We start from the raw sequence: 25,871 nt of genomic DNA on the forward strand, positions 1-25,871 counted from the left end.
AAAAAATTTTCCCAACAAAAACTCAAAGCTTTCAGCAGAGGATTCAACTGTGTCTAGCATGTTGGCTAGAAGAATCCAGTGATGCAATACCCCAGTGTAGCCAATAACGTCCTTGAAATCACACTTCTTAGTGTGGCCTTGAGATAGGATAGCTAGAACAGCCTGGAAGGGAGAGGAAGCAACCCACTGAGAAGAAAGATATAACCAGCATCAGCAAAATCGCTGCTCCTAAAACCCTCCACCCTAGATGCATTGCAGAATTCCTTAGGGAGGTGTTTTAAATTAACAATTGTCAGGGTCCCACCAAGGATTAACTGAATTCTATCTCTGAAGGCTGAAACCCAGGCATGGGTTCTCTTTACAATTCCCAGGCAATTCCAATGTGTATCTAGGGCTGAGGACCCTAGATAACCCTCCTGGTTACCATTTCCTCCTTTCCACCCTCTGTCTCACATGCAAGCTTTCTCCCCTTTGGATCTCTGAAGCACTACGGTTCTTTCTCACAGAGGCCCTAGTTCATATCCTCCTGACATTGAGAGATTGATGAGATTTTTCTGCTGTTAGTACAACGAGACCTTGAAGCACCTTACAAGCTTTCTCTAGTCTCCAGAGATGCTGTCTTCCTACCATCTTCTTTCTCCTGCCTTAACATCTGCTCTCGCCTTGTTCCTCAAAGTGTGGTCTACAGGGTGGCAACATCAGCACAACCTAAAAGCTTTTTAGAAACACCTCAGCCTCCTGTATCAGACTCTGCATTTTAACAAGATCTCCAGTGATTCACATGCACATGAAAGTCTGAGAAGCACTGTCTGGAAAATATCCCCAGCCCTTGAAAATCTGGGTCATTTCTCAAGACGTTCCTGTTTCTTCTAGGTCTTTTCACACTGTCTCTAGTTACCTTAGAATCACACCATTTCTGAATCACAGAATACTAGAGGTGGACTACAGTACACAGATAAATCAATCCAGTCCCTTCACTTAACAGATCAATAAATTGACCTTCCAAGGTTAAATCTACCCACTTGATGAAGAGAACAGTCCAGAAATCCCACAGGCTTAATTACCATAGCTCGTTCACTTTGGGAATTCATAATCTGTATTTCAAGCTATAAGTAGCATTGTGGATTACCACTGAATACTTTTAAATGCTGAAAGCCCCACACTTGTATTTTTAACAGAAATAGACTCTGTCTCCAGTTCATATTAACAGAACATCTAACACTCAAGTCTACAATAAGGGTACTCACTTATGTACAACGCTATGATTCATATAATAAATGGCCTATGATTTTAACAACACTCAAGAGTCAACCACAATACACATTTATGTGTGCTTACCTTGGGCTCACCCCTGACTTTGACAGTCGGGCCACAGCTTACATGTCTGCGTGTGAGTCCTGGTATAATATTGCAACTCTACCAGTGAGCCCTAAGCCCTTGGTTGAGAACTGCTATTATAATATTCACAAGGACTTATTTTGATTTTTTAAATGTTTATTTATTTTTGAGAGAGAGAGAGAGAGACAGAGCATGAGAGGGGAAGGGCATAGAGAGAGAGGGAGACACAGTATCCGAAGCAGGCTCCAGGCTCTGAGCTGTCAGCGCAGAGCCCAACGTGGGGCTCAAATCATGAATCATGAGATCGTGACCTGAGCCAAAGTCGGACACTTAACAGACTGAGCCACCCAGGTGTCCCGTACAAGGACTATACTTGTTAGGTGTGGATCACTCTGGGAGAGTGGATCTCAAACTTTAATCACCAGGGAGACTAGTTAAGGCACAGATTATTGGGCTTCCACAGGTCTGGGATGGGGCCCAAGAATTTGTATTTCTAACAAGTTCCGGGTGATGCTGATGCTGCTCTCAGGGGACCACATCTTGAGAATCACCACTTTGGGGCCTACTCCCTTTAGACTCAGCCACAAGAGGTCAATCTACAAGTTTTAGAACCCTTGTTAAACATGAATTTTCATCCTCAAAGGAATAATTATCCCTACCTACTTTCTGAAGCACCAGTTCGTAGGTGGGTGGCCCTACTCTGTCTGGCAGGTACAACACACGCCCTGGCTTAGTGCCGGTAAGTTCTCTACTCCTGCTCCCCTCTCAGCCCAAAGCATGTCCTTCCCCTTCTCTCTTGGATTGACTCATTCTTGCCCCTTAATCCCCACCCTTCCTTCTCTGCTAATGTCAGAATAAGCCTGGAATCTCCTTCCTTTCCACTCCCCATGGGAGACCCCAATGCCATTTGCTTGCCACACCCAAGGACAGGTCTTTCTCCCGCCAGAAACTTCACTCTGCTCCCCTCCTTTCTCTTTGGTGATTTATTGTTGCACTGACTTCAGTAGCTCTCCAACTGCTGTCCTCTCTTAACCCTGCCGGGATTAACCCTCCAGTGTCTGAGGAAGGTTTCCAAGGCCTTGCACCAGATTGTGACCCAAGCCCCATTATTTGTGGTGGTATCGTTTCCAAAGTGAGAGCTGGGAAAGGAAGAATTCTTGGTCAAGTAGCAAGCATCCAATACAACTAAGATCAGCCCAGGGCTTACCATGAATGAACCACTGCATCTGAAATCCTCTCTCATGGTGACCGACCCCATCGGTGTGGAACAGCACTTGAAGCCTGGAGCCCGTGGTACTCCCTGCAGGCGGTAGGTCAGCTCCACAGTAGCGCCCCATCCGCTGGGGGCCGTCGTAGAGCTGGAATCAAGGAGAAACTTCCCAGGGTGGGGAGCTTTACATGGTGTGTCACAGGGAAAAAGTAAAGTCTGTTCATGTAGCAAAAGCTGTTCCTTGGCTGAGTTTAAGGGTAAATCTGCTAAGGTGGTTTGAACACAGGAGGCTTAATATAAGAATTAACAAATTAAAAATAGGTGATTATATAGAGAGACTTTATGGGTGAGTCCTAAGCCCAATAAATCTGGAAATCCAAATATTAGTGTTTGGTTTTATGTCAGCCTAGCAAGTTCCCTCAAAAGTATAATCCAGGCACAGAATAAGGAAATGGTGGGCCAGATGAGATGTGTTCACACGTTAATGACATATAAGAGATGCTCGTTGAACAGCAATCTTATAATTGAAAGATATATATATATATATATATATATATATATATATAAATACTAATTTATATAAATATATATAAATACTAACATAAGCATTTAGACAGCTTAGAGAGCTATGTAAAAAATGAATACAAAATTTAATTCCACTGAAGATAACCACTGTTAATATTTTGTTAATACTGGAAGTTTCTCTTGTCAACATTTTTTTTTCATTGCTTGTGTATGTATACATATACCTATGTGTCCAGGTATATATGTGTGTGTACAAGCTTGGGCTATACATTTAAGTGTGTTCCTTATTTTTTTCTAAGCATGTCAGCAAATACTCTGTGTAAACATTTTTAACGGTGGCGTAAAATGCTTCTAATACTCTATTGTTGTTCATTTAAGGACATTTCCAATTTTTTGCCAATATGAATGTTTGTTTGATATTTTAAATGTCCCTCAGGAAAGATTCCTATAAGGGGAATGAATCAGAGAATATAATCTTTTATGGCTCTTGATCTATATTATTAAGTCTCTTACCAGAAAGTTTATACCAGTGTATCCCCCACCAGCAATTTACTACAATGGGACTTTGGCAATTACAACTGCTATTCTTTTTTAAGTTGATCTTATTTATTTTGGAGAGAGAAAGAGCACACACACATGCGTGCATGGGATATGGGTCAAAAGAGAGACGGAGAGAGAAAGAATCCCAAGTAGGCTCCATGCTGTCAGAGCAGAGCCCGATGCGGGCTGGATCCCACAGACTGTGAGATCATGACCTGAACTGAAATCAAGAGTTGGATGCTGAACACCTGAGCCACCCAGGCACCCCGTGACTGCTATTATTTTTAGAGCTAATACCGATAGGGAAAATATGTTTGGTTTTGTAATTGGCTCAACTTATGTTACTTTGAGGTTGAAGGTTTTTCGTGCTTATTAGGCATTTATATTTCTTCTCTTGGAACTTTTCTGCTGTGGTTTTTGCTTACTTTCCCATTGAGGTATTTGTATATCCTGTCGTGTACCCTTTATCTGCCTCATTTATTCATTTCATCAGAAATACACCTCTAAACTAAAAAATAAATAAACTTCTCTGCCATATCTCTTTCAATCAGGAAAGATCATGATAATCCAAAACAGTTGGCTCCTCGTGACTCAGGCCATTATATTTTTCTTTTCCTCTACTAACGTCCACATCATTGTCTACTTTGTTCTGGTTACCCTTGGGATGAACTGTCCATGAAACAAAATTGAAAATACCTGATCATAAACTAAGAGACTTCCTTGATTATTCTCCTGTAGAGTATACATATATAAGAGTATGTGTGAGTGCATGTGTTTGAATGAATATGTCTGTAGGTACATGTGTAATCTGGATTCAATAAGTTCCAAATTGGCCAAATTATTTTTATTTACTGAAATGTTATGATATAGTTTGAAACATATTGATGAGAGCATGGAAAACTTTATCATCAAATTCTACAAAGCACCCCATGGAGCCTTCCCTAATCCCTAGGGATTCACTCACGAATTAGTTTTCCTTTGAAACCCCTCAGCTTTTACTCGTGCTTCTTTGTAGAAATGGTTCCATTCCCCTCTGTTCTACTGCCAGCCATGTGGGCCTCATCTCCCCTACTGATTATGGGTTTCCTTAGAGCCCAGAGCACCTCTTCCAGTCTCTTCTGTCTAGTTCAGGGCTTTGTCGAGGGCACATTCCCAATACATCTTCAATGAACAAACACAATGGAACAAACACAATGATTTCCCCCACAGCTGCATTTATTTCAGTGGGATTTAATCTGCCCTATTACTTGAATCCTACATAGTTAGGTACATAGTAGGGTCTTAGAGTCCTAAATTTCAGCATGATTCTTTTAGGCAACAAAGAGTCTGGATCCTTTGTGGGCCTCTCTGTAGAAGGGCTGGTGGCAGGGATCAGGAAGGGCCTTGTTCAAGATTATAATAAATTACAGATTTCTAAATCTTGGCCTGTTTCATGGAGTTCTCAAAACTAGCTGGTCATCAGTCATACATGCCTGTGATATTTGGGGGAAGGTCAGCAGAGATTTAAAGAGAGACATTCAGAAGTCTGTTAGATAACTCGCCCTTAGGTAGTAAACCTAAGCATCTGAAGCAAACGAATAAAGATGAAATTTATTTTTCAGGCTTATTGCTTCAGTTTCCTTTGTCTTTTTTAAGGCCGCTGCTGCTTTGACTAGGTATATTAATTAACAAGTGTCTCCTTCATAGGCTAGTTGACAGAAGCCATAATGAGGGAGCAAAAATTGGGAGAAAGAATAAAGCAACACAAAAAGAGGAGGGAAAACCCAAAGCCCTTTGTTTCTGCTCTCAGATCCCTCCATCTAAGGCGGGAGGTACAAGTAGGGGAGGAGGGCCATGTTGCAATCTGTTTACTCCTAAGTTACTGCTTCACTGTAGGGTATTTATCCCAGCTTCAGAGGGTTTTTTTTTATTTATTTTTTATTTTTTATTAAATCCAGTGTACCGATTCCAATCCCAAACTAATTAATACAAAAATAAACATACTGTTCCCAGGCAGAGGTATAATAAGCAAGAAACACTCCACTATTTTCCACTCCAGAAGGCTCATTCTTAGCTCTGGGTTGTAGTTCGGTGACCAAAGCTTTAATTATTTCATCTTTATGCCACAAAACACGAGGTAAGATTTCCCCACCACCGCAATCGCTCTCAGCTTGATGGGTCTTCTGAAATGGTAGGCAGTGATATTTTGAGGAAGTGAATTTTAGATTCGCTACAAGGCCGCAAGCATTACTGTAGTTTTGCCTCCCCAGCTCAGCAAGGTTAAGAAAGCTGACATTTTCACATGACTTGGAGGGGACTCTTTTCTCTTCCTTCCGGATAGGATTACCTCATTGAAGGAGAGCCCCTGAATCCCAGTCCTTCTAAAATAACACATTGTGAATGGGATGGTGGGGGGCAAGGGGGGGCACAGGGAGTGGGGGTGGGTGGGGGGGAACACTGATGAATGACAATTAGTTTCTTTTTGCCTTTGGAGGGGAGAAAGTGATGCACACTGAAACATCGAATAGACATTGATGAAAATGCTTAAATATGTCAAATAAACAAATGAATTAATTAGTGTAGGACAATACCTCTATACAAAAGCACCCCAACCCCCAACCCTATGTCCTTCTGAAGTTTACACTTAATTAAATCGGGGGGGTTTTTTGTTTATATTCACACAGATGGCTAACGTCACCTCAACAATTCATTCCCGCGTAAATTTACCACACAAAAAGGAACAGTCATTGTTCAAAGTACACAAATACTGGTTGCCATGGAAACCAGTAGGTGCCTGCTGCTCCTGATTCTGTTTTCAGAGCAGAAGGCTAACCACAGGACATTCCAGCTGTGACTCATTGCCACTACTGGCGAGCATTCTGGCTTGGTCCCGCGAAGGGTATGATTTCCCCTGCGTTTAGAAAGCCTAAAGATCCACAATATCTAAGCTTGGAATTAAGTCCACAGAAGGAAACGAATAGAAATTAAGAAAAGAAAGATGGAGATTCTCACTTGAAATATGCAGATCTAAGTTGTATAACCGTGTGGAGAGGGGTGTTTCTTGTTTGTTTTTTTTTTAAATATCTGCAATGCTGCTTCCATTTTCAGGTTGGCGGTTCAACGTATCTTCAAATGTAAATATGTGTATATATTACAACCTCCTGTGTAGAATCCTTTCAATTATTCTCTTAAGGAGACTGTTCGTTTAGGATTTATGTGGTGTAGGTCTCTGCACCCCCGCTCCACCCTCAAGTGGACACACAGAGAGGAAGGAAATCTCTTGCCTAAGCCACATTTACCAATTTCTATCGACTTCCTTTGCATGGGTTTGATAATTTGGCACATGCGTAGTTTCTGAGACCATTAGGGACTTCAGACTCCAGGTGCAATATGAAATGATCCGTGGACTCCTTCTAATTAAGAACCATACATGCAAGGTAGAAGATATAAAACTGAGGATGCCTCACTGACAGAGAGTTGAATTTTTGTAAGAGTAAGGATTTTGTAGCAACTCTAGAACTTGAGTCCGGAGGAACCCAGTATCAGCTAACGTGAACCTCAACCTGTTCTCTCAATGGGAATCAGCTTTATGAATTGCCAAGAACTCTCAGAACAGAGATGTGCTTTTGAAGTACTTCTTTGCTGCTAAATTTCTTTTATGATTTTGAATATTTGTGACTTTGATGAAAAAAATTATTTCATATATTTATAAGCATGGGATGTATGGATATACTACCTTTCTAAACTCACTTTAGCATTATGGGGAGTAATAACTATAATTCAGTTCTTTCTATTTTAGATTGGCATCTAATTCATACTTTTTCTAATTCATACTTTTTCTTATTTCCTTGACATTTTTCTGAAATAAAACTTGCTTAGAGTGGATCATTAATTTTAAGAATTAAATATAGACCAAATAGAGAAATTAAATCAAGGGGCTCTTGGGAAGATATTACTAAAATATGGAGAAACTTCAGGAAAAAATTTTGGTCCCCCTTCTACTACAAATCTTTAAAAACAAAAATAAGGTTATCCTTTAGAGTTTAACATGTATTGAAATATCCCACCTGCCATGAGGGAGAATTTTAGGTGCAGTAGAGAATCACCTAATGCTTATAGAAAGAACACAGTTAAACTTTCTGAGACCTATACTCAATGAATTTTTAGATTAGCTTTGTGAAGCCAGTGTCACCAACAGATTGTATTCAAATGGAAGCCAGGAAGTAATTTTATTGTAAGAGCAGACTAGAGATATTAATCGTGATCAGCCTATGGGTACACAGTCCAGTCCAGCTCTAAACTTTCCTTAGAATGTAATCTTGTGAAAAGTCCTCACCCTCTCCTAGCTACAATTTCTATATAAATTTGGCACCATAATGGTATTTATAAGGTTGGTGTAAATAGCAAATGAGACACACCGTGTAATTAGGTTGAGTGTGAGACCTGGCATGTGGAATGCACTTAAAATGTTATTCTAACTCTTGGCATTTTTTTCCCCAAAGAAACCACTCTAGAAATAGTTTTGAGAGACAAAGTATGACGGGTGTAGACAACTTGAGCTGACTCATGTAAAACACTTCACAGAAATCATCCCCGGCAGACCAGATGGGAAAGCAGTGAATCAATGAATCACTTGTGAAGAGATGGATGGCCAACATGAATCGCTTGCAGCGTGCTGCTATGACAACCTGCTTCTGTGTGGACACTGAGGCCATTCCCAAGTGTGGGGTGTGTGGCCCAGAGCAAACCATACCGTGGGGGACAGCGTAAGCCTGGTGCGCGGGCCGGGGTGGAGGGAGGTGGTGGATCCTAATGCGATGGTGGTGGAGACAGCGTTAGGAAATCTACCAAGGCTGCGCTGGCGAGGTGGGGAAGGGAGAGGCAAACGGTAGGGAAAGCGTCTCTGCACGTGTTTCTTCGTGTCACTGCCTCCTCTCCCATGACAGTCCAGCCAGCCTGCAGCTCTAGCTGCTTAGCCACCGGTGCTCCAAAAGGGTGGGAATTGGTGAATTCTTGTGGCGTTTCTTCAGATTCCCCTCCCCCCCCCCCCCCAGAAAACAGCGCTAAAAGGACCCATGAAAAGTGCCTCATGAGCGTAGTTATTAAGAGCGTTTACACATAAATCTCTCGGATAAACCTAGAACCTTTCACATTTACTTTAAATCTGAAGGGCTTCATAATATTCCTGGAACCACAGTAAAAGCTTCCAAACAAGATTTGTGGAGTTGGGCAAAAGTTCCCCTAGTGGATGAGAAAAGGCTAAGGCAGGGGTAAAAACGTAATCAGATTGTGGAGGGTAAATTAGGCAAATGTTAATGATGAAAACTAAGAAGCAGAGCCTGGTAGATTGTAGATGGCTCCGCGATGGCCCCGGGAGGCAGCGTCTCCACCAGACACGTGGCCACACACAGTGTCTGATATACAGGCACACATCTTCCCCGCAGCACAGGAAAAGCCATGCTGCCAATGTGCTGTCAGGGTGGGGCAGGAAATATGAAATACCCATCTAAAATTAAACAATTACTCAGAATTCTGGGCTTTGCATGACAGCAAGAAACCCATCGAAGACCACGTTCTGAGTTATTCTGTGTCACTCTGAATTAGATGTTGGTCTCACGCCCAGATGAGATCGTCTCCTTCCCATGTGGCAGCTAGCGCACTGACACTTCTGTTTCTGCTTTCTATACATTGCTCATTTTAGGAGCCACAAAGGTTGATTTGTTTTTTTCTTTTTTGGCCTTTGTTTGTTTGTTTGACTTTTCAAGTCATTGTCTACACATGTATATGTGCACAGATTTAACTACAAGAATGTTTATCTCAGCGTGGCTCATAATAGTGGAAATTTGAAAAAGTTCTAAATGTTCCACAAGAATAGGTGGCCGTATCGTGATGATAGGATGTGCAATGTCATAAATCATGTGGCATAGTGAACAACACGGACAAACGTTCACAAGCTAGTGTGATCTGGGAAAAAGTCATTACAGGATAGTTGTGTCCAGAAGATCCCCTTTGCATATTAAAATAAAATACATAAGGAGCGACTACAGGAAATAAATACCACCAGAAATTATTAGGAGTGATGTTATTATTGAGATCATTTTTATTTTATCTAACTTTTTCTATATTTTCCAAACTTCCTGCAATGACTATGTATTCCTGTGTGATCAGTTTATTTTTTCAAGGATTATCTTTGGGGACCTATTGACATAGCATTGCATTGACATAGATATGCATTGGTAATGTTTTTCCACTCTCAGAATTCCATACCCTTTTAGGTTCGCAGACACCCAGCTGGTCTACTAAAAATATTATACTGTCTATTTCTGTAGTCTTTTATACGGATCTCAAGTTTATACATGAAAATTAGCCCATTAAAATGTTATTATATAAGGTAATCTCCTTCAGCATTAATTTAAAACCATATTTTGCCCCTAATGTTTCCTTTTTTTAAATCGTAAACTAGGTTTTTATCATGAATTAGACTAATTCTTTATTTAAAAAGAATTCCTTCCGCTGTTCAGGGACTAAAGACTTCTTACAAATGTAAGTTCTGAGAGTCGCTGATGGAGTAGTAAATGCCTAATTCCCTCCCTGGTGGTAACTGAGATGCACTGAGAGCCAAGCCTACTCTCCTGCGTGTACATGAACATTTAATTCCATGAACCGAGGAGTTCCCTCTGCCAACTGCATCACTACAGCGGAACACTGAACTTTTCTTAAAAAAATTATTCTGCCTCCTAAAAACCTCACCATCTGCTACAGATGGACTCAGAAACAGGGAGAAATCTGCTTCACAGAACAACATGAAGTCATTGAACCTTGAGCTGGAAGGATCTAGAGTGCTGCCAGGCAGACTTTTCCCAGTTCAGGGAAGAAGAGGGGAAAAGCCTGTTAAATAAAGAGTAAATATAAGGACTGAAGGGTAAACGTGGCATTTATTTTTTTAATTCTGAAATGTTGCAGTTGGAAATCTTTCCTATTTTATTTATTGTTTTAATGTTTATTTATTTTTGAGAGAGAGAGAGAGAGCATGAGCAGGGGCGAAGCAGAGAGAGAGAGAGGGGGAGACACAGAATCCGAAGCAGGCTCCAGGCTCCAAGCTGTCAGTATGGGGCCCAACATGGGGTTCAAACCCACAAAGTACAAGATCATGACCTGAGCCAAAGTTGGACACTTAACTGACTGAGCCACCCAGGTGCCCCTCTTCTTTATTTTACAAAGTGGACAATCAAGATAATTAATGAAAATCCACAACAATAATCCCTAATTTTAAAATTTAGCATTCTGAGCTATGGGTTCTCATTCAAGCCACGTGCCCCTTAGATGGTAGAAGGGAACTTCCATGCACTTGCTGATGGTCTGAGGAGAGAGCTAGGTGAGGTCCCCGAGGGAAGGAAGTGCTGATAGGGCAATTTCAATTTTTAAGCATCTGATGTACTTCTTCCTGTCTTCAGGGTAGAGTGGAAGTTACCTGTAGGTCTGATTATTAATCATCCTCATTCTGTCTTTCACATTTGAGAGAATATTGAAAGGGGAAACACACAGAGTTTCTTTGGAATACAAGAGCAAAGGCAATCTTTTGAGGGCTGGTGTGTCTGCCTCATTAACTGCAGCAAATTCATGCAATCACATGAAAATTCTTCACTGTGAGGGATGGCCAGGAAAGATCAGCATTTCCTTCTGAGGAAAGGGATTTTGATTACACTGAGATAAATAGCTCTCCTTTTAATTTTTCATGATTTAAAAAAAAAAATCACCCTTTGCTTGGACAACACCAGAATATTAAATTTCTTGTAAAATGCATCTTGTTACTCTTAATGATAATATGAAGTATGTGGCTTAATAATCAATGAATACACTGCATTCTAAACTTTTGCACCCAGCTCATGATTGGTACAATGCAAGATTCATATCTAGTACAGAGACATAAATTGAATTGTTTGGTATATTGTTGTCAGTTTTTATGAGTGTTTTGGGATGGCAGTTGTCCTCAGAATTAAAAGAGCTTATCTCTGAATTCTAAGCCAAATGCGAGGTGTCCCAGAAGCAAACTTCCTCTGACAGACAGTTAGAGGAAGCGTGACTCATCTGCCCAGGAAGTGTTTAAGGAGGTGCCATGATGATGAAAGTCGGCTCAGACCCGTTGTTACTAAGACATAAAATCTCAAATGCTTTTCTCCTGTTGGCAAGTGGGATACTGACTACCATAATTCTTAGATTCAGATATAGAATTCCCATGGCTTTTGTAGAAAAGCTGAGAGGCCAGGAGACAGAAGCCCTGCTTTCAATACATGGGACCAATCTATCCTCATCACAACTGGGAAGGCTGTTTTGGAAATCATAGCTTTGCACGGACTGCAAAGTATTTTAGATAGCAAAAGTTAATCCACAAAATCATGTTTATGTTGAAATAATAATAAATAATACTTAGTAGCATTTAATAAGTAATATTTATTAGTGGAGTATTATTCTAAACCCTTCATGTATGTTTCCTAAATTTAAAATTCCTAGCAGCTCTATAATGTAGGTATACTGTTCTCTGCATTTTAGAGTTCTGGAAACTGAGCCATGTAGAAGTTTAGTAATTAAAGTCCTCAAAAATCATTTCTTTATGTTTTCTTCATGGGTAATTATATGGTAATTATATTTTAAAACAAGAATTGTCAAATTCAAGGATACAATAAAGTCCTTATTCTCTGTAATAATAGAGAAAACTAAAAATAATTTCTAGGGACGCCTGAGTGGCTCAGTCGGTTAAGTGATCAACTTCAGCTGAGGTCTTGATCTCATGTTTTGTGGGTTCGAGCCCTGCATCGGGCTCTGTGTTGACAGCTCAGAGACTGGAGCCTGCTTTGGATTCTGTGTCTTCCTCTCTCTCTGTCCCTTCCCCACTCTCTGTCTCTCTCTCTCTCTCTCAAAAATAAATAAACATTAAAGAAATAATAGTAATTTCTAAATTATAATGATCACATGCAAAACTCCATTAGTCAATGGAATCAACATATTCTTTGTTATATTTAACAGAGCTTCGAGTGAAGTAAGCGGACTAAAATGTTGGCTTTATCATTTATCCTTTGTGAGAAGTGCCAAATGCATCAGTGACGCCAGCTGCAGACAGAAAGCAAGAGGAAACTCAAGTGTCTTAAGAGATGAACCATTAATTATATCTCAGCCTTGTCTTCGCCTGGACCAGCCCCACTCCCATCCAATCATTGGTCCACTTCTGCTGATTTTACCTCCTCGGTGCTCTCAAATCCTTCTATTACATTGTCCCTCCTCAGCTTGCAAGGACCTGGTGCTCTCTCTCTCTCGCCTGGGCTGCAGCGACCCCCTCACTGGATCTCCACAGTTACTTTCACCTCCCTTCCATTTTCCCTTAAAGCCAGAGTCTTTAAAGGCGCCAATCTGAGCAGGCCATTTCAGGCTCACACTCCTGAAAGACCTCTTGCTGCTCCAGGGGAGGTCCCTGAAACTCCTCATGCCCCCTCAGTGCTGGGCTATGCTCGCTCGCTCACTGGCTCGCAGGGTCCCATCCACCCAGAAGCCCCACACTCAGCCTCAGCCACACCGAACTTCCTTCAGTTCTGACAAGGATTTTCTCCTGGGCTCGACTCTAGCCAGGCCTCTCCGAACCTTCTTCCTGACTAGGCCTCAACCTTGGCCTAAAAAAGAGGAGGACTCTGGGCACACGTGCTTTCATCCACTCACGCCCCCCATATTAAAATACTTAAACACTAACATGGTTTCTAACAGCTCAAGGTCACATCCCCAGGATGACCCCTGCCCCGCTTAAAGTGCCTGCCTGAGAAAAGCTCAAGGCAACCAGAAGAATTGATGGTTTGTTCCAGCCACACCTGAGGCTGGGCCCCTGACCACCCTTTCTTAGAACACTTACTAAAAAGGGCTTATAGGTGTGAATCCTTCCTCTGTCCCTTTGAGATGTATGTGTGCCTCCTAGGACTCAGGAGTATTTTCTCAAGGATCTGAGAGCCATGCCTTTGAAATGTAATCTTCAGGAAGGATGGGACCCTGGCTCCCAGTCTGTGTGGGAGGGCAGAATCCTAACTCCCATGGCTGCAGCCAACAGCATGCTGCAGCTGGCCTGGCCACACTGACACGGACTAACCTTTTGTCATTTCTCACTTCCCTGAGTGTTCGGGCTGCTGCCCCCTCCCAACTCCCTCATTCTCCCTTTAAAACGTCCAGTCGCCTCCCTACAAAGCGAAGGGAGTGCGGTTCGTGCTGGATCCCACTGTAGGAGCACATGACGGATTAAACTCTACCTTTGCCACTCGAACTCGCGGCTGCGTTAGCTCTGACAGCTCCTCCAACACAACTTCTCTTTGAACTTGGTAAGTTATTCTTCCTCGGGGAAGACAAGGAAGGGACACAGTCTATGTGTCTGAAATCTATTTGAATGACCAGATGAATGGATATGTGAATGAATAATGCATATTTAGGGTGGTATGGCTTGAGGACATACCGCAGCAAATGCGGAACAAAACAACAACCCCTATTTGACTGTGTTTAATTTAGCATTTCTCAAACTGATATGTGTAAAACATCTATCGACATTTGCGGCAGAGAGAGGTATAAAGGCTTCCCCAAATCGACTTCCCTTTTGTCTGGGTTCCTGAATCACCATGTGCAAGGCAAGGAACACATGCATGCTCTCCAACACGACTGAGAAATAAACTTGTAGTACATGAAGCATCTGAGAACATATAACAACAGCTCGTGTTACCTTAACTAATCGCAATATCACCCGGGCCTGGTGTTTCACAGTCACAGTATGGAAAATTGCATGGCTCAGGCCGCAGACTTAGAAAACACAAGTGTAGGACTTGAAGACCCAGTTTGGGTCCATTCTTTCGCTTGAAATGCATGATTTTGTAATTGGAAGAGGACACTGGAGTGTAATTAACAATAATATAAACATCTGGTGGACAAGATGACATCAGAGAGAGGATTTGGCAAGAGATAACATCAATCTTATGAAGACTGGGAAATGCATTGGACAGAAGTCACTGACATAATCAAGAGGATTTGAGAAGGGGAAGGACCGGAAGGGTATACAGAAATGAGCTGGAGAAAAAAAAAAAAAAAAAAGAAATGAGCTGGAAGATGATAGTGGCAAAGGTGCCAAATAAATACGGGTGGGGGAGAAAAGTTTCGAATCAGAACACAAAAATCGCAAAGTAAAGCTGATGTCTTTATATGATGAGATAAATATAATGATAGTATCACTGCCTCTTGGTAAGAAAAAGATGTAATTCATCTTATAGGAATGGACAAGTAAGACCTATTAAAAGAGAAACATTCAATGATAGCACTTGAAGGGACACATTAAGTAGATACCTATTAAAAATATTTATAACTCCCTGAAGAGAGCTTTGAAGTGAGGGTAAAATGTATTGTCAGAGTCAAAGTGGGCTGCAGACAGTGATCTCAAGTGCTGGCCCAAGAGCTCGGTGGGGGGATGGGGGGGGGGATGGGGGGGTGGGGGCAGTGGTGCAGTCTCTAGTGAGATTCCCGGAGACTTTGGTTAAGTAGGTCTGGGGTGAGGTCTAGGAATATGTTTTTCTAACAAGATCTCCAAGTGACTCTGGAATGCAGCCAGTTACAGGGGCTTCACCTTCACATGGGCTTCTTCCTCAGTAGAGATTCCAATTTGTTCCCAAGGAAATATGTGGACACTAGTGCAGCACAAAGAGACACGCAGGGGTGGCAAAGGGGAGATAATTTCAACCATCTGGACATCTCTCAGATGTCTAAACTGGAAAAAGCATGGAATTTGATGAATTCTTTAAACGCTCTCCTCTCTCGAAAAGTAAAGTAAACAGTGAAGAGAAATGCTACTCTGGATTAATTCTGGACAGCAGAAAAGTGGTTGTTAATGTAGAACAAAACACTAGGAGACACTAATCGATGTCCCTGGAGACTGTGATACTGACTATACCAGCCATGGGCCTAAGGTTTTAGGGAGTCCAACTTCAAAAGGAGATATGAGCTCATGGACCAAAACAATTCAAAATTAAAGAAAAAAGAGAAGCAATAGAGAAAAGAAAGAAAATTCAACACAGATGACAAATTCTCATAAAATTAAATTCTGCCCACAAAGTCAGGAATAACTTTTGGGGCAATAAAAAGGGAAACCTCTGAAGAAATCAATTAAGAAGGAACAATGGAGCTTATATAGTTTTCTGACCATTTTATGAGCACACAAATTGGCTCAACTTTGGGAAACTGCACAGTTAGAAAAAATGTCTACTTTCTAAAGCTAAGATTAGGGCAAATGAAAGATCAAAATATGAATGGATCGACACTTTCAGAAAAGAGCATAATGTGATGAAGGGAAAACAGAAACATAGCTAGTATAATTTTGAAACTAGAAGAAGAGACAATGAGATCCAATTTACGTGATAAGGCAGTCAATTCCTTTAAATGAATTTTTTGGGCTTGATTGAATTATATCCTGCACTACAAAAAGGTATAGTTACCACAAATTAATTGTGTAACCTTACTGAATTTATGAGTGTTAAGAAATGTTTTAACATGCCAGCAGAAACCATGCCCCCACACACAATCTATGAGCCACACTGGCCAGAGGACTGGACTTCACTTCTCCTGGCCAGAGCCGGTCATACTGCCCAGAGGGACATGCATCCACAAGTGGGCCAGATCCATGCCTTTACTGTCAGGCTCAAAAAGATGAGACCCCGGGGCACCTGGATGGCCCAGTTGGTTAAGCATCTGACTCTTAGTTCAGGTCATGATATCACAGTTCATGAGACTGAGCCCCATGTCAGGCTCTGCACTGATAGCATGGAACCGGCTTGGGATTCTCTCTCTCCCTTGCTCCCTGCCCCTCCCCTGCTTCTTCTCTCTTTCTCTCTCTCTCTCTCTCTCTCTCTCTCTCTCTCTCTCAAAAATAAATAAATAAACATTAAAAAAAAATATGAGACCTCCATGCTGGTAACTGATCACCAAGGGGAAGCCTAGTTGGTTGTAAGAGCTCGAGGCAAATGGTCATGTGGAGTCATGGCTGGGGCGGCCATATTGAAGGTAAAGTTGTGAGGCTGCAGAAAAGCAGAGGAAGCTTTTGGGAAGACAGATGGAAATGGAGTATACATGTGCAGGGAGAGGCCACTAAGCTGCTTTTGTTCCTGCCCTTTTCCAGCTTCTTAGTTTATCCTGGGTCATGAGGCTTTTTACTTTCCTCAGAGGACAACCCTTTCACAATTCTAATGGTTTAGTTCAAGTGTGTATCTGCAACCAAGAGCATAAAACACAACAATGAAAAATAGTAGAATGGCCAGAGGTCTCAAGGAAAATGTTTCAACTTCCAAACTGAAGAAAAGATTTATTCTAGAATCTCATGGGTAAGATTGACAGCATTTTTTGGAAAAATTCTAAACTGGACACTAAAAATAGTTTGTCACTATGTAGCAAAAAAAAAAAAGGTGATTATAATAAATGACCAGTGCTTATCTATGAAGAAGTGTGCTAAAATAATATAGACTCCTCTCTGTGACAGTATTATGGTAAATCTGCAGGCTCCATGGACATCTCCTCATGTCATCTCTGAAGGTGACAGAAAATTGTGAGTGTATACAGAGAGGGTGTGCAGTGTCATAACTAAAAGCATTGGCCGTGCCACAGGGCCTGGTAGAAAGCCTGACTTCAACACCTCTAATGTTTGTGACTGTGGACATTTGCCTCAACTGTCTCACCTGTCAAATGGGGTAATATATCTTACATTATAGCGTTGCTGTAATAATTACCTAGCAAATAATAAGTGTTCAAGAGAGGTCAGCAATTACTATTATCAAGTTTGAATAGTGCTATCCCAGAAGTGTCCGACAATACATCATCTTACCAAAGAAAGATATTATTTTGGAGTATTTGAAATAGGCACCATCTTTTTTGACATTTTTATCAACTACTTTTGAAGAACTAGTAGGCCAGAGGCCAGTAAGTCTATATGCAAATGGATAATTTACAGACCAAAGAAGTGGGGTTTAGAAGGATCATGAGTTCAATTCGCAGGCAAAATAGTCAAATATAATTTGGTAGGAATGACATCCTATGTATGGCTCTGAAGCCATTACAGTTCGTATAAAAGTGACCTGGAGAATACAGGTATTAATATAGTCCAACATTATAACTTGACTAACAATAAGCCCGTGTAACCTCAGCCTACGTACAATACCAGAAGTATATGAGCCAGATAATACAGTCCCAGCATACTTGACCCTGGCCAGCTTCACTGGAGTGTTGACTCTAACCCGGGGCCACATTAGAAGAGACACTGACATACAAGACAAAATGCAGAGGAGGGTGTCTTGTGAGAGCTTGCCTCATGAGGACGAGTTAGGGAAATGTAGGATGAGGACTGGAGAAAGGAAGCTAGGACTTAATGCCATTTCCTTGAGAGAATTCAGACAGTGAATTCATGGACTTAAACCTCTGTCTACGCTCACTCTCTGCCCTTTGTGCCTCTTCGTACTGTGGTCCCACTCTTGCTCCCCCTTCCCCCAAACACCACTTTGCCTGGAGTCACAGTGATCTCCATGGGACACTTCTTAACCCTGAGATCCCCCTTGGCCCCTGGGGAGCCTCTCCCCCTTGTTGATCACTGTCACCTTCTTTATACTCTCTGCCCTTAGCGTCCATGGCACAACCACCTCAGAGTTTCCCTCTTTCCTCTACACGCCACGAACACATGCTCCCTGTCGACTTAATACAGGCTCTGGCCCTCCTGCACATCTCTGTGCTGATGTCTCCCAAACCCATCACTTTCATTTCTATACTCAATCAGCTATTAGAAATCTCCTCCTCTGTGCAGAGACTCAGACTCAGCATAAAAATTAAGAAGTGAAATCAAGTTGTGGGACGCACAGAGAATCCTTAAGGTTGACTTCCCATAACTGCATGGACAGTATGGTCTTATTTATTCCTTTAGGCAAGTGACCCTTCCTCCCACTGAATATTTAATTTCCAAATCTGAATCATTTTGTTTTGCCCAGAGGACAAATAATAAAGGATGGTTTAGCTTCCCAATGGGCTTTCTACCAACCCACACCCCTCAGCAAGGTTGGGCACAATGTCCGACCAGCACCTAATCGAGTCCTTCCATAATCTCAGCTTTATTGATTCAAAATAACTCAATTCTGGCTGCAGTAACAGTCACTCAGCTGGGACCTGGCTCAGTTACTTGAAAAACCCTTTAACTACAAGTTATTAAATTAATGGAAACTAGATTTTGTGTTTGTGGCTTTTCTCTTCTTAAGTGGTTATTTGTGCTTTTAAAATTTTCATCATAGACCAGCCATTGTAGCAATAGCTCTGACCTTGCCCCTTGGCTTACAGAAGCGGAAAAAAATCTCCTCCCTCTGGCAACACTGTCATTCTTTGGAAGCCTGTGCTGAGCTTTTGGTTCTCATTCTGTACTTTTGCTGCTTTCACCATGAATGTTGCACAAGATAAATGGCATATCTCTCACGTCATCGATGAAGGGCCTTTAATTAGTGGCTCTGTGGTTGTTGGAAGAGGTATTTTTTGGTTGACAGTTTTCAAACACTTCCAAAAATTATCTGATGGGCCTTTCTGTTACCTTTCCATCTTCAAGTAAGCCCGAAGAGGTGGAGCCCAGTCCCTGGAAACATTTCATCTCATTTTCTCCCCATTCTTTCTTCTAAAGCTTCCTTTAAGGTCCAGGTCAGAAACTTCCCCCCTTACCCCCCCTGCCCTCCCCCCCCACCCCCCACAGCTTCCTCCATTGTACTTTTATCAAATCAGTGCTACGGTGCCTAACATGTGCTTATGCACACAGCGCTCTCCAAGACCATGACTTGTCTTTTGCTTTGTGCTCAAAGCAGTAGAACTGTGGTGAATGTGTAGGAATTGGACAAAAAGTTCAGTTTGGAATTCAGTCCTTTCCCATTAATTAATAGCTATCATCAGGCTGATGCTAATATATGGCAGTGATATTCAAGTTATAGTGAGCTCACTGGATTCCTATAGGATCCCAACTCCAAAATCAACGCCTGGGTCACAAATTCAGTAGAAGACGGCTCACACCTTCAAAAAGCTCATAGTCCAGTAGAACATGTGGGCACCATCACAACTGGTAAAAATGTGGTAAGGTAAATTGCTGTGTTTGAAGTATGAGCAAGGGGCTTTGCGAGCAAATTTCCATTTTCTCTACAGAATGCACAAGATCTTACCACGTGAAGAAAATAAAAGGATGGCTACTCCAGGTAAATGGAGTGGGACAGCCATGCCGTTATTAAGCCTGTGAAGACCATCTGAACACTAGATGAAGAAAGATGACTTGAAAACCATTGTCAAGTTCATGTTTGTAAGTTTGATGTTGTATCATACTTCCTTTGAATACTAGTAAATATAACTTTCTAATGGGTAAGCACCATGGCTGCGATTTCAAAACTATCTGTTTTGAAAAACAAAGGGGCTATTTGGAAAAATTATGTTAACCTCAAACAGCCTCAATCAGTGCTAATTTTTTTAAAGAACTGGTGAAAAGAAGGTTAAGAAACTTTTACAAGGATGAAGTTTTCCTAAGACTATGTCCTTAAAGTTACAAGTGCTGAGGGTTGGAAGTCTTTGTAAGCAAGACTTCGAAAAGGTCAAGAGCTCACAGTTTATGGGTGTGAGCCTTGTGTCAGGCTCCGCGCTGACTGTGCAGAATCTATGTGGGATTCTCTCTCTTTCACTCTCTCTGCTCCTCTCGGGTGTTCTCTCCCTCTCTCTCCCTTTCTCTCTCAAAATAAATAAATAAGCTTAAAAAAAAACCCAGAAACCCACTAAGTCACTAGGTGGCACAGAGGGAATGAGGGGAATTTCATAATGTTAGCAGAGTGAGTACTTGTCACTTAAGAAAAGATTTTTAGTGAAAACCTCATATGTGATTCAAAAGTATTATACACAATGTCGATGAATATAATGATGGTATTTTAGATGGGCTCAAAAGGGATTTTATTAATGATGAAAACTTGATGTCAAAATATATGTCAGTGGCTCCAAATTGTTTTACGAAGTGTAAAAGCAGAAACGATAATTTCTAAATTAATATAATAGTTTATAAGCCATAAAATTTTATATACGAATGCATAGTTACATTAATAAAGTAAAACAAGTAGGTCCCTAACGTTTCAATCTGTAGCCCTAAAAAGCCACATATGCAAATCAGCAAAAAATCTTTTATACATAAAACATCTTATTGTAAAAACAGCAGATTACCTGATATTTTGGGTTGGCTAATTTTCAAGCAAGTTTCACTGAATAGCATTGTATACAGAGTTGAATAAATGCCACAGGTGGTCATTATTGTAACAAATAGAAATTTCTATTTTACCAAAAGAAAAATGAACTGAAGTTTAAAAATAAAAACAAGAATCAAATCATGATTTTTAGTTATCGGGCAAATTCGTTATTAAATAAAGCCATGGTACCCAAACATTTTCTGATCTCCTGTTTATAGGGAACAAAAGTAACAAAAAAATAGAAGTTATTCTTTTACGTCTGGGATTATTTAAATAACATGAGGTCAATCAGTCCAGAAGTTACATTGAAACCTAAAAACATAGATAATCCTTTGTGTATATAATTTAGTGGATTAAATATCCTTAGTATTAATATGATGCAGTGAAAGTGACACAAAATACACCTGTTCAAATACTAGGGGTGGTTGGCATATCACAGATGTGTAGGGCAGGGTTGGAGATTCAGTTCTATGAAGCACAATAGTTTGGCTTGCCTACCTGAATCTGAAAATGCAGTAACTTATTTAGGTTCAGAATACATACCTCTAAGTAGTCTGTGGAGCAGTTTGTGTGAGTTTCCAACTCAAATGCTAAAAATGTATAATTCACCGTGTTGCCCGCTGTCGCTTGGATGGTCCAGTTACAACGCTGATTGTCAGAATAGGGATTTGGATAATGTATACTCTCTAAGAGGCCATAGGATCGGTTCACAATTACCACGTTCTCACAGGCTGAAAAAAAACACCCATGATTATTAAGAACCACTATCATGTCTTTCATAACTGCCCCAAGATGTGTAAGATTTTCCTTTAGGAAAAGATCTAGATTAAAGTATATAGTTTATATATTTTATATTTGTATGTTATGCAAATGTGTATGCAAATGTATATATGTGTGTCTATATACATAGTACAGCATTTTACGGTGAGTCTCCATTTAGAAAAGATGAGAAACAGTACTTAAGTGAACTCAGAAAGTTTAAAGTGCCATGAAAATCATCGATTCCCATAAAGAGGCATCCAATTCCTGTGAACTGGTGAAAACCAGGATAGCTCAGCACTACTCAGGGTGCAGTCTGATTTGTTTACAGAAGTGTATTAAATATTCTATGCTTCTGTTTTTCTAACTTTAACGTTTGAAAGAACAGAAATCCTGACCTTTAAATTCAACGGTTTAAAAACACAAAGTTCTATGTGAGTGCTAAAAACGGACAACAACATGGCTTTGTTGAACATTCAGAAGTCAGCATGAAATTCACAATAAAGGCTCCCTTATTCCTCTGGTGAGTCATCAGGAAGTCCAGAACGAATAGAGGCAATGTAAAGGATTGGAAGAAGAAATGAACATCTTAAGTTCTGAAAAAAAGGCTTCCATTTTGAAAATACCAAAAGCTGGTATTTTCCTCAGCTGAGTTTTCCACCAAAACTGTACTAGGTACCTCCAGGGGTGGCTGGTCCCCGGAGTCAGTGCCAAATTCAGCCCAAATTAATGACCTGAACAAGGCATATACATGCCTTTTCCTAAGCCTTTTCCATATTATCTCCATGATGTGTGATAAAAGAGAATGAGAGGATAAACATTATATTGAAAAAATGGTCTCTGAAAAAGGTGGTTCATAGATGCATTTCTGCTACTATACTTTTTTCTGACAGGTGACTAGGACAGTGTTGATAAACTATGGTATGGAAAAGTATACATTTGTGTCTCCTCAGAATAGTCCTTTGCTGGAGCAAGGGAATACTCAGGCTATTTCTCTTTAGGTGACCTTTTTGTCCACAAAGGAATTCTAAGTAATAATTTTGTGGGTTTTGATGCCTGGGAGAAGTTACAGCTATGCAGCACAGAGGTATCGTGTTGCTCAGTGACTACAAGTCAGGGCAGAGGAAAATATACTCGCCTAAGCCATATGGCTGCTCTCTGTGCTCAGAAATTATTCTGTCTGCAAACCTCCAATTTCAAATGGCAAATTTTACAGAAAACCTCACTGGTTAGCTCTGATTTTTGCCTTTAAGGACATATATCCCACCTGCACTGAGTTACTCCTTCAGTGTTCTGAAATTATGAGGGAAAATAAAATATCAGGGGAATAAAAGGGAGGAATCCTTAATAAACAATCTGACTATAAGCAAGAAACAAATTAGCACAGCAATAATAAAATTAGAGAAATGATTATATGCTCAACCAAAAAAATGCATCCCTGAGAAAATTTAGGAGAGTTTTTCATATACTTGATGGATTTCTGCAGAATAAAGTTTTTCATCATTAAAACTCAGTTTTCAAAACTATATAGAATTCAGTCTAACCCCAAATGTAGGTGAATGTGAATATTTTCAAAATCACACCTAGTCAAGGTCAAACATTAATATGCCTTCAACTAATTCAAAGGGATATTGTATGTTCCCTTTAGATCTCAAGACTTTCAATTCTATTTTTAGGTAACTGTGTCAAAATATGGATACATTTAGGTTTAGTGGGGCAAGGTACTGTGCTTTCAAATGCACAAGTAAAGTGTTTATTAAATAACAATTCAAGGAAACTTTTCTTAAATGTTCATTTTGAAACTAACATTAGAATGTATTAAATTCTAGACCTAGAAGGGAGATTTCATAATGGCCTTATTTAATTTCCTTTTTCAAGAGAAGAAATCAAAGAACCCCATGGAAAAGTGACCTTCTCAGGGGTCAGGGGCCAGGGACAAACCCCTGGGGTCCTCGATTCTTTGTGCAATATTCCTTTAATTCTACCATGTTGCCTCACAGGAAAGTAGATTTTAAAATGGCATCTCTACAATGACCGGATTTTTCCACGGTAAAGAATGTGCTTATTCTCCATATGACTTACAAGAACTGTAGTTTCCCTTAATAAAAATTAAGGTAACTTTTGATGTACAAGACCAAAAGAAAAACCAAAAACAAACAAGCAAACAAAACAAACAAACAAACAAACAAAAAAACCCAAAAGTGTGGGAGACGCTATGTGCAGTGGAATGTCTAATTAGAAGACTGTAATGTTTGATACAAATGAAAACCCATTAGCCGTTAACCTGTTACACTGATCTTTAACTGAATGGCAACTCTCCCGGCATATTAAATACTCTGTTTTCTAGAGCTTACCACATGCTTTTGTTTATGGCATTAAATTTAATGCTAAGCATTTTTCTCTCAAATAGAATTAAATCTTTCTCATAAGGAGCAAAGATTTATTTCAATTGCTCAATCCAATGGGTTATACTTATTTCAGTCTGTTTCATTATCAGGAAATTGAAGACCCACTACGGGCACTAGCCAGCCAGTCGACATACTTACTCTGCCGGTATTTGGCCAGGAAGCCACCTCCTTGTTGACCTTCATCTGTTCTGAGTTTTAAAAACATGCTGTCTCCACTAGAACGGATGAGAGGCGGTGTTTCATCCCCACAAAGCTGACTGAGCAAATGAGAACTGGTACTTGAGCCATCATATACCTGTAATGAAACATTTTAAATGTCAGATGACCGTGGCTATAAACATCATCTAAAAGACTCTCTCTACCTCTTAAAAAGTGGGGAAGAAATACATAAAAATATAAGAAATACATGACAGAACACAAGAACAGCCCTGAAGCACAATATCTTTTTTTCTATTTTTTTTTCAATATATGAAGTTTATTGTCAAATTGGTTTCCATACAACACCCAGTGCTCATCCCAAAAGGTGCCCTCCTCAGTACCCATCACCCACCCTCCCCTTCCTCCCACCCCCCGTCAACCCTCAGTTTGTTCTCAGTTTTTAAGAGTCTCTTATGCTTTGGCTCTCTCCCACTCTAACCTCTTTTTCTTTAAAAATTCTATTTAAATGTCTATAAACTTGGACCATGAGCTTGAGCCACTTAGCCAGGGCTGTGTATGGAGGGAAGGATGGGAACCCAGGCTGAAATCTGGAGATTAAAAATGAAAGACTAACACCTATTTTTGAGACCATAGCTGTTATCAGTAGTTCTCCTTGCTTTTTTATTTCATAGTTCATAATTTGTGACATTCTAATGCATTTTTTGAATAAAAAAATCTGAATAAGATTTTTTTTTAATGGACAAGGGTCAGTTGCTGCTACTATAAAAAGTCCCACCTTGATGACATCAAGTACCTTCTCCAATTACCAGTATAGTCCTCTACATTGCTAATTTTCAGTGCATATATATAAATTACATAGGTAATAATCATGATAGAGCTCATAACCCCTCTGGGGAGATTTTAACCATCTCTTAACAGTTCATATTCAATATATTTTAAATACTTACAAGCTATTCAGTAATACATGCCATATTCAGAGGGCTGCCATTTTCATCAAATTTTCTTTTTATTTCTTCTAAGTTTTTTATGTGGATATTTTAAATGTTCTCCTTTCCCAAATTTCAAAGATAAAAGTAAATGCATTTATGTGTGTGGGTGAGATGGGAGCAGTGAAGGAAACAACTGAACTTTATACATACGGCCAGATAATCTAAAGTGCAGTTTGGGTGGTACTCCAAGTGAAAGTCTTCAAATTCCAGCTCAAATGGGCTGCCGTGGCTGGATTTCAACCACCAATAGCATTCGGAGCTGTGGTAGTAGGGCATCGGGTAGTTGGGAGATATGAACATGCCAGTGGGGGTGGTGAGATTACCCCCACAACCTACAGGAGAAAGAGACCAGGTGACACATTTCTTCTTCTTTATGGTAAAATGGAATCTTCCTGTCTATATCCAACTGGGGCTACTGTTACTCTCCTTTTAACCAGGTCGCAAAACAAGACTGCATCACCAAAGAGTAGCTAGCCCCTGTCAATGTCCTTTCCTTCTCTTAACCAAGACCACCAACTTGAGGTAATATACCACGAAACAAGGATATTTCCCCTTACTTTGTCCTCAACATCAAAACCCAAACAGCGCTGTTATTCAGGAATATTTTCAGTGTTTACGTTTAGTATAAACAGGAATGATAAAATATAGCTAGAAAAAAAAAATGGATAAGAGCATGGCA

At 40.4% G+C, this 25,871-nt stretch overlaps 1 protein-coding gene and 1 long non-coding RNA gene across 2 annotated transcripts in view; one reads left to right on the plus strand and one right to left on the minus strand.

Annotated features, from left to right (window-relative positions):
• CUBN (cubilin) overlaps positions 1-25,871 on the minus strand; it is a 274,477-nt gene that overhangs the window by 170,025 nt on the left and 78,581 nt on the right. Inside the window, exons 25-28 of the mRNA XM_027073522.2 lie at positions 25,343-25,524; positions 24,183-24,339; positions 21,421-21,608; positions 2,546-2,696 (exon numbers count right to left, since the gene is read on the minus strand). Coding sequence (XP_026929323.2) covers positions 2,546-2,696; positions 21,421-21,608; positions 24,183-24,339; positions 25,343-25,524 — 678 coding nt within the window. The remainder of the gene's footprint in view (positions 1-2,545; positions 2,697-21,420; positions 21,609-24,182; positions 24,340-25,342; positions 25,525-25,871) is intronic.
• Positions 6,419-13,877, plus strand: LOC128316289 (uncharacterized). The gene is made up of 3 exons (XR_008299934.1): positions 6,419-6,491; positions 8,177-8,320; positions 12,617-13,877. It is a non-coding gene; the product is annotated as an uncharacterized LOC128316289 (long non-coding RNA).

The sequence above is a fragment of the Acinonyx jubatus genome, chromosome B4 (genome assembly GCF_027475565.1).
Source record: "Acinonyx jubatus isolate Ajub_Pintada_27869175 chromosome B4, VMU_Ajub_asm_v1.0, whole genome shotgun sequence".
NCBI lineage: Eukaryota > Metazoa > Chordata > Mammalia > Carnivora > Felidae > Acinonyx > Acinonyx jubatus.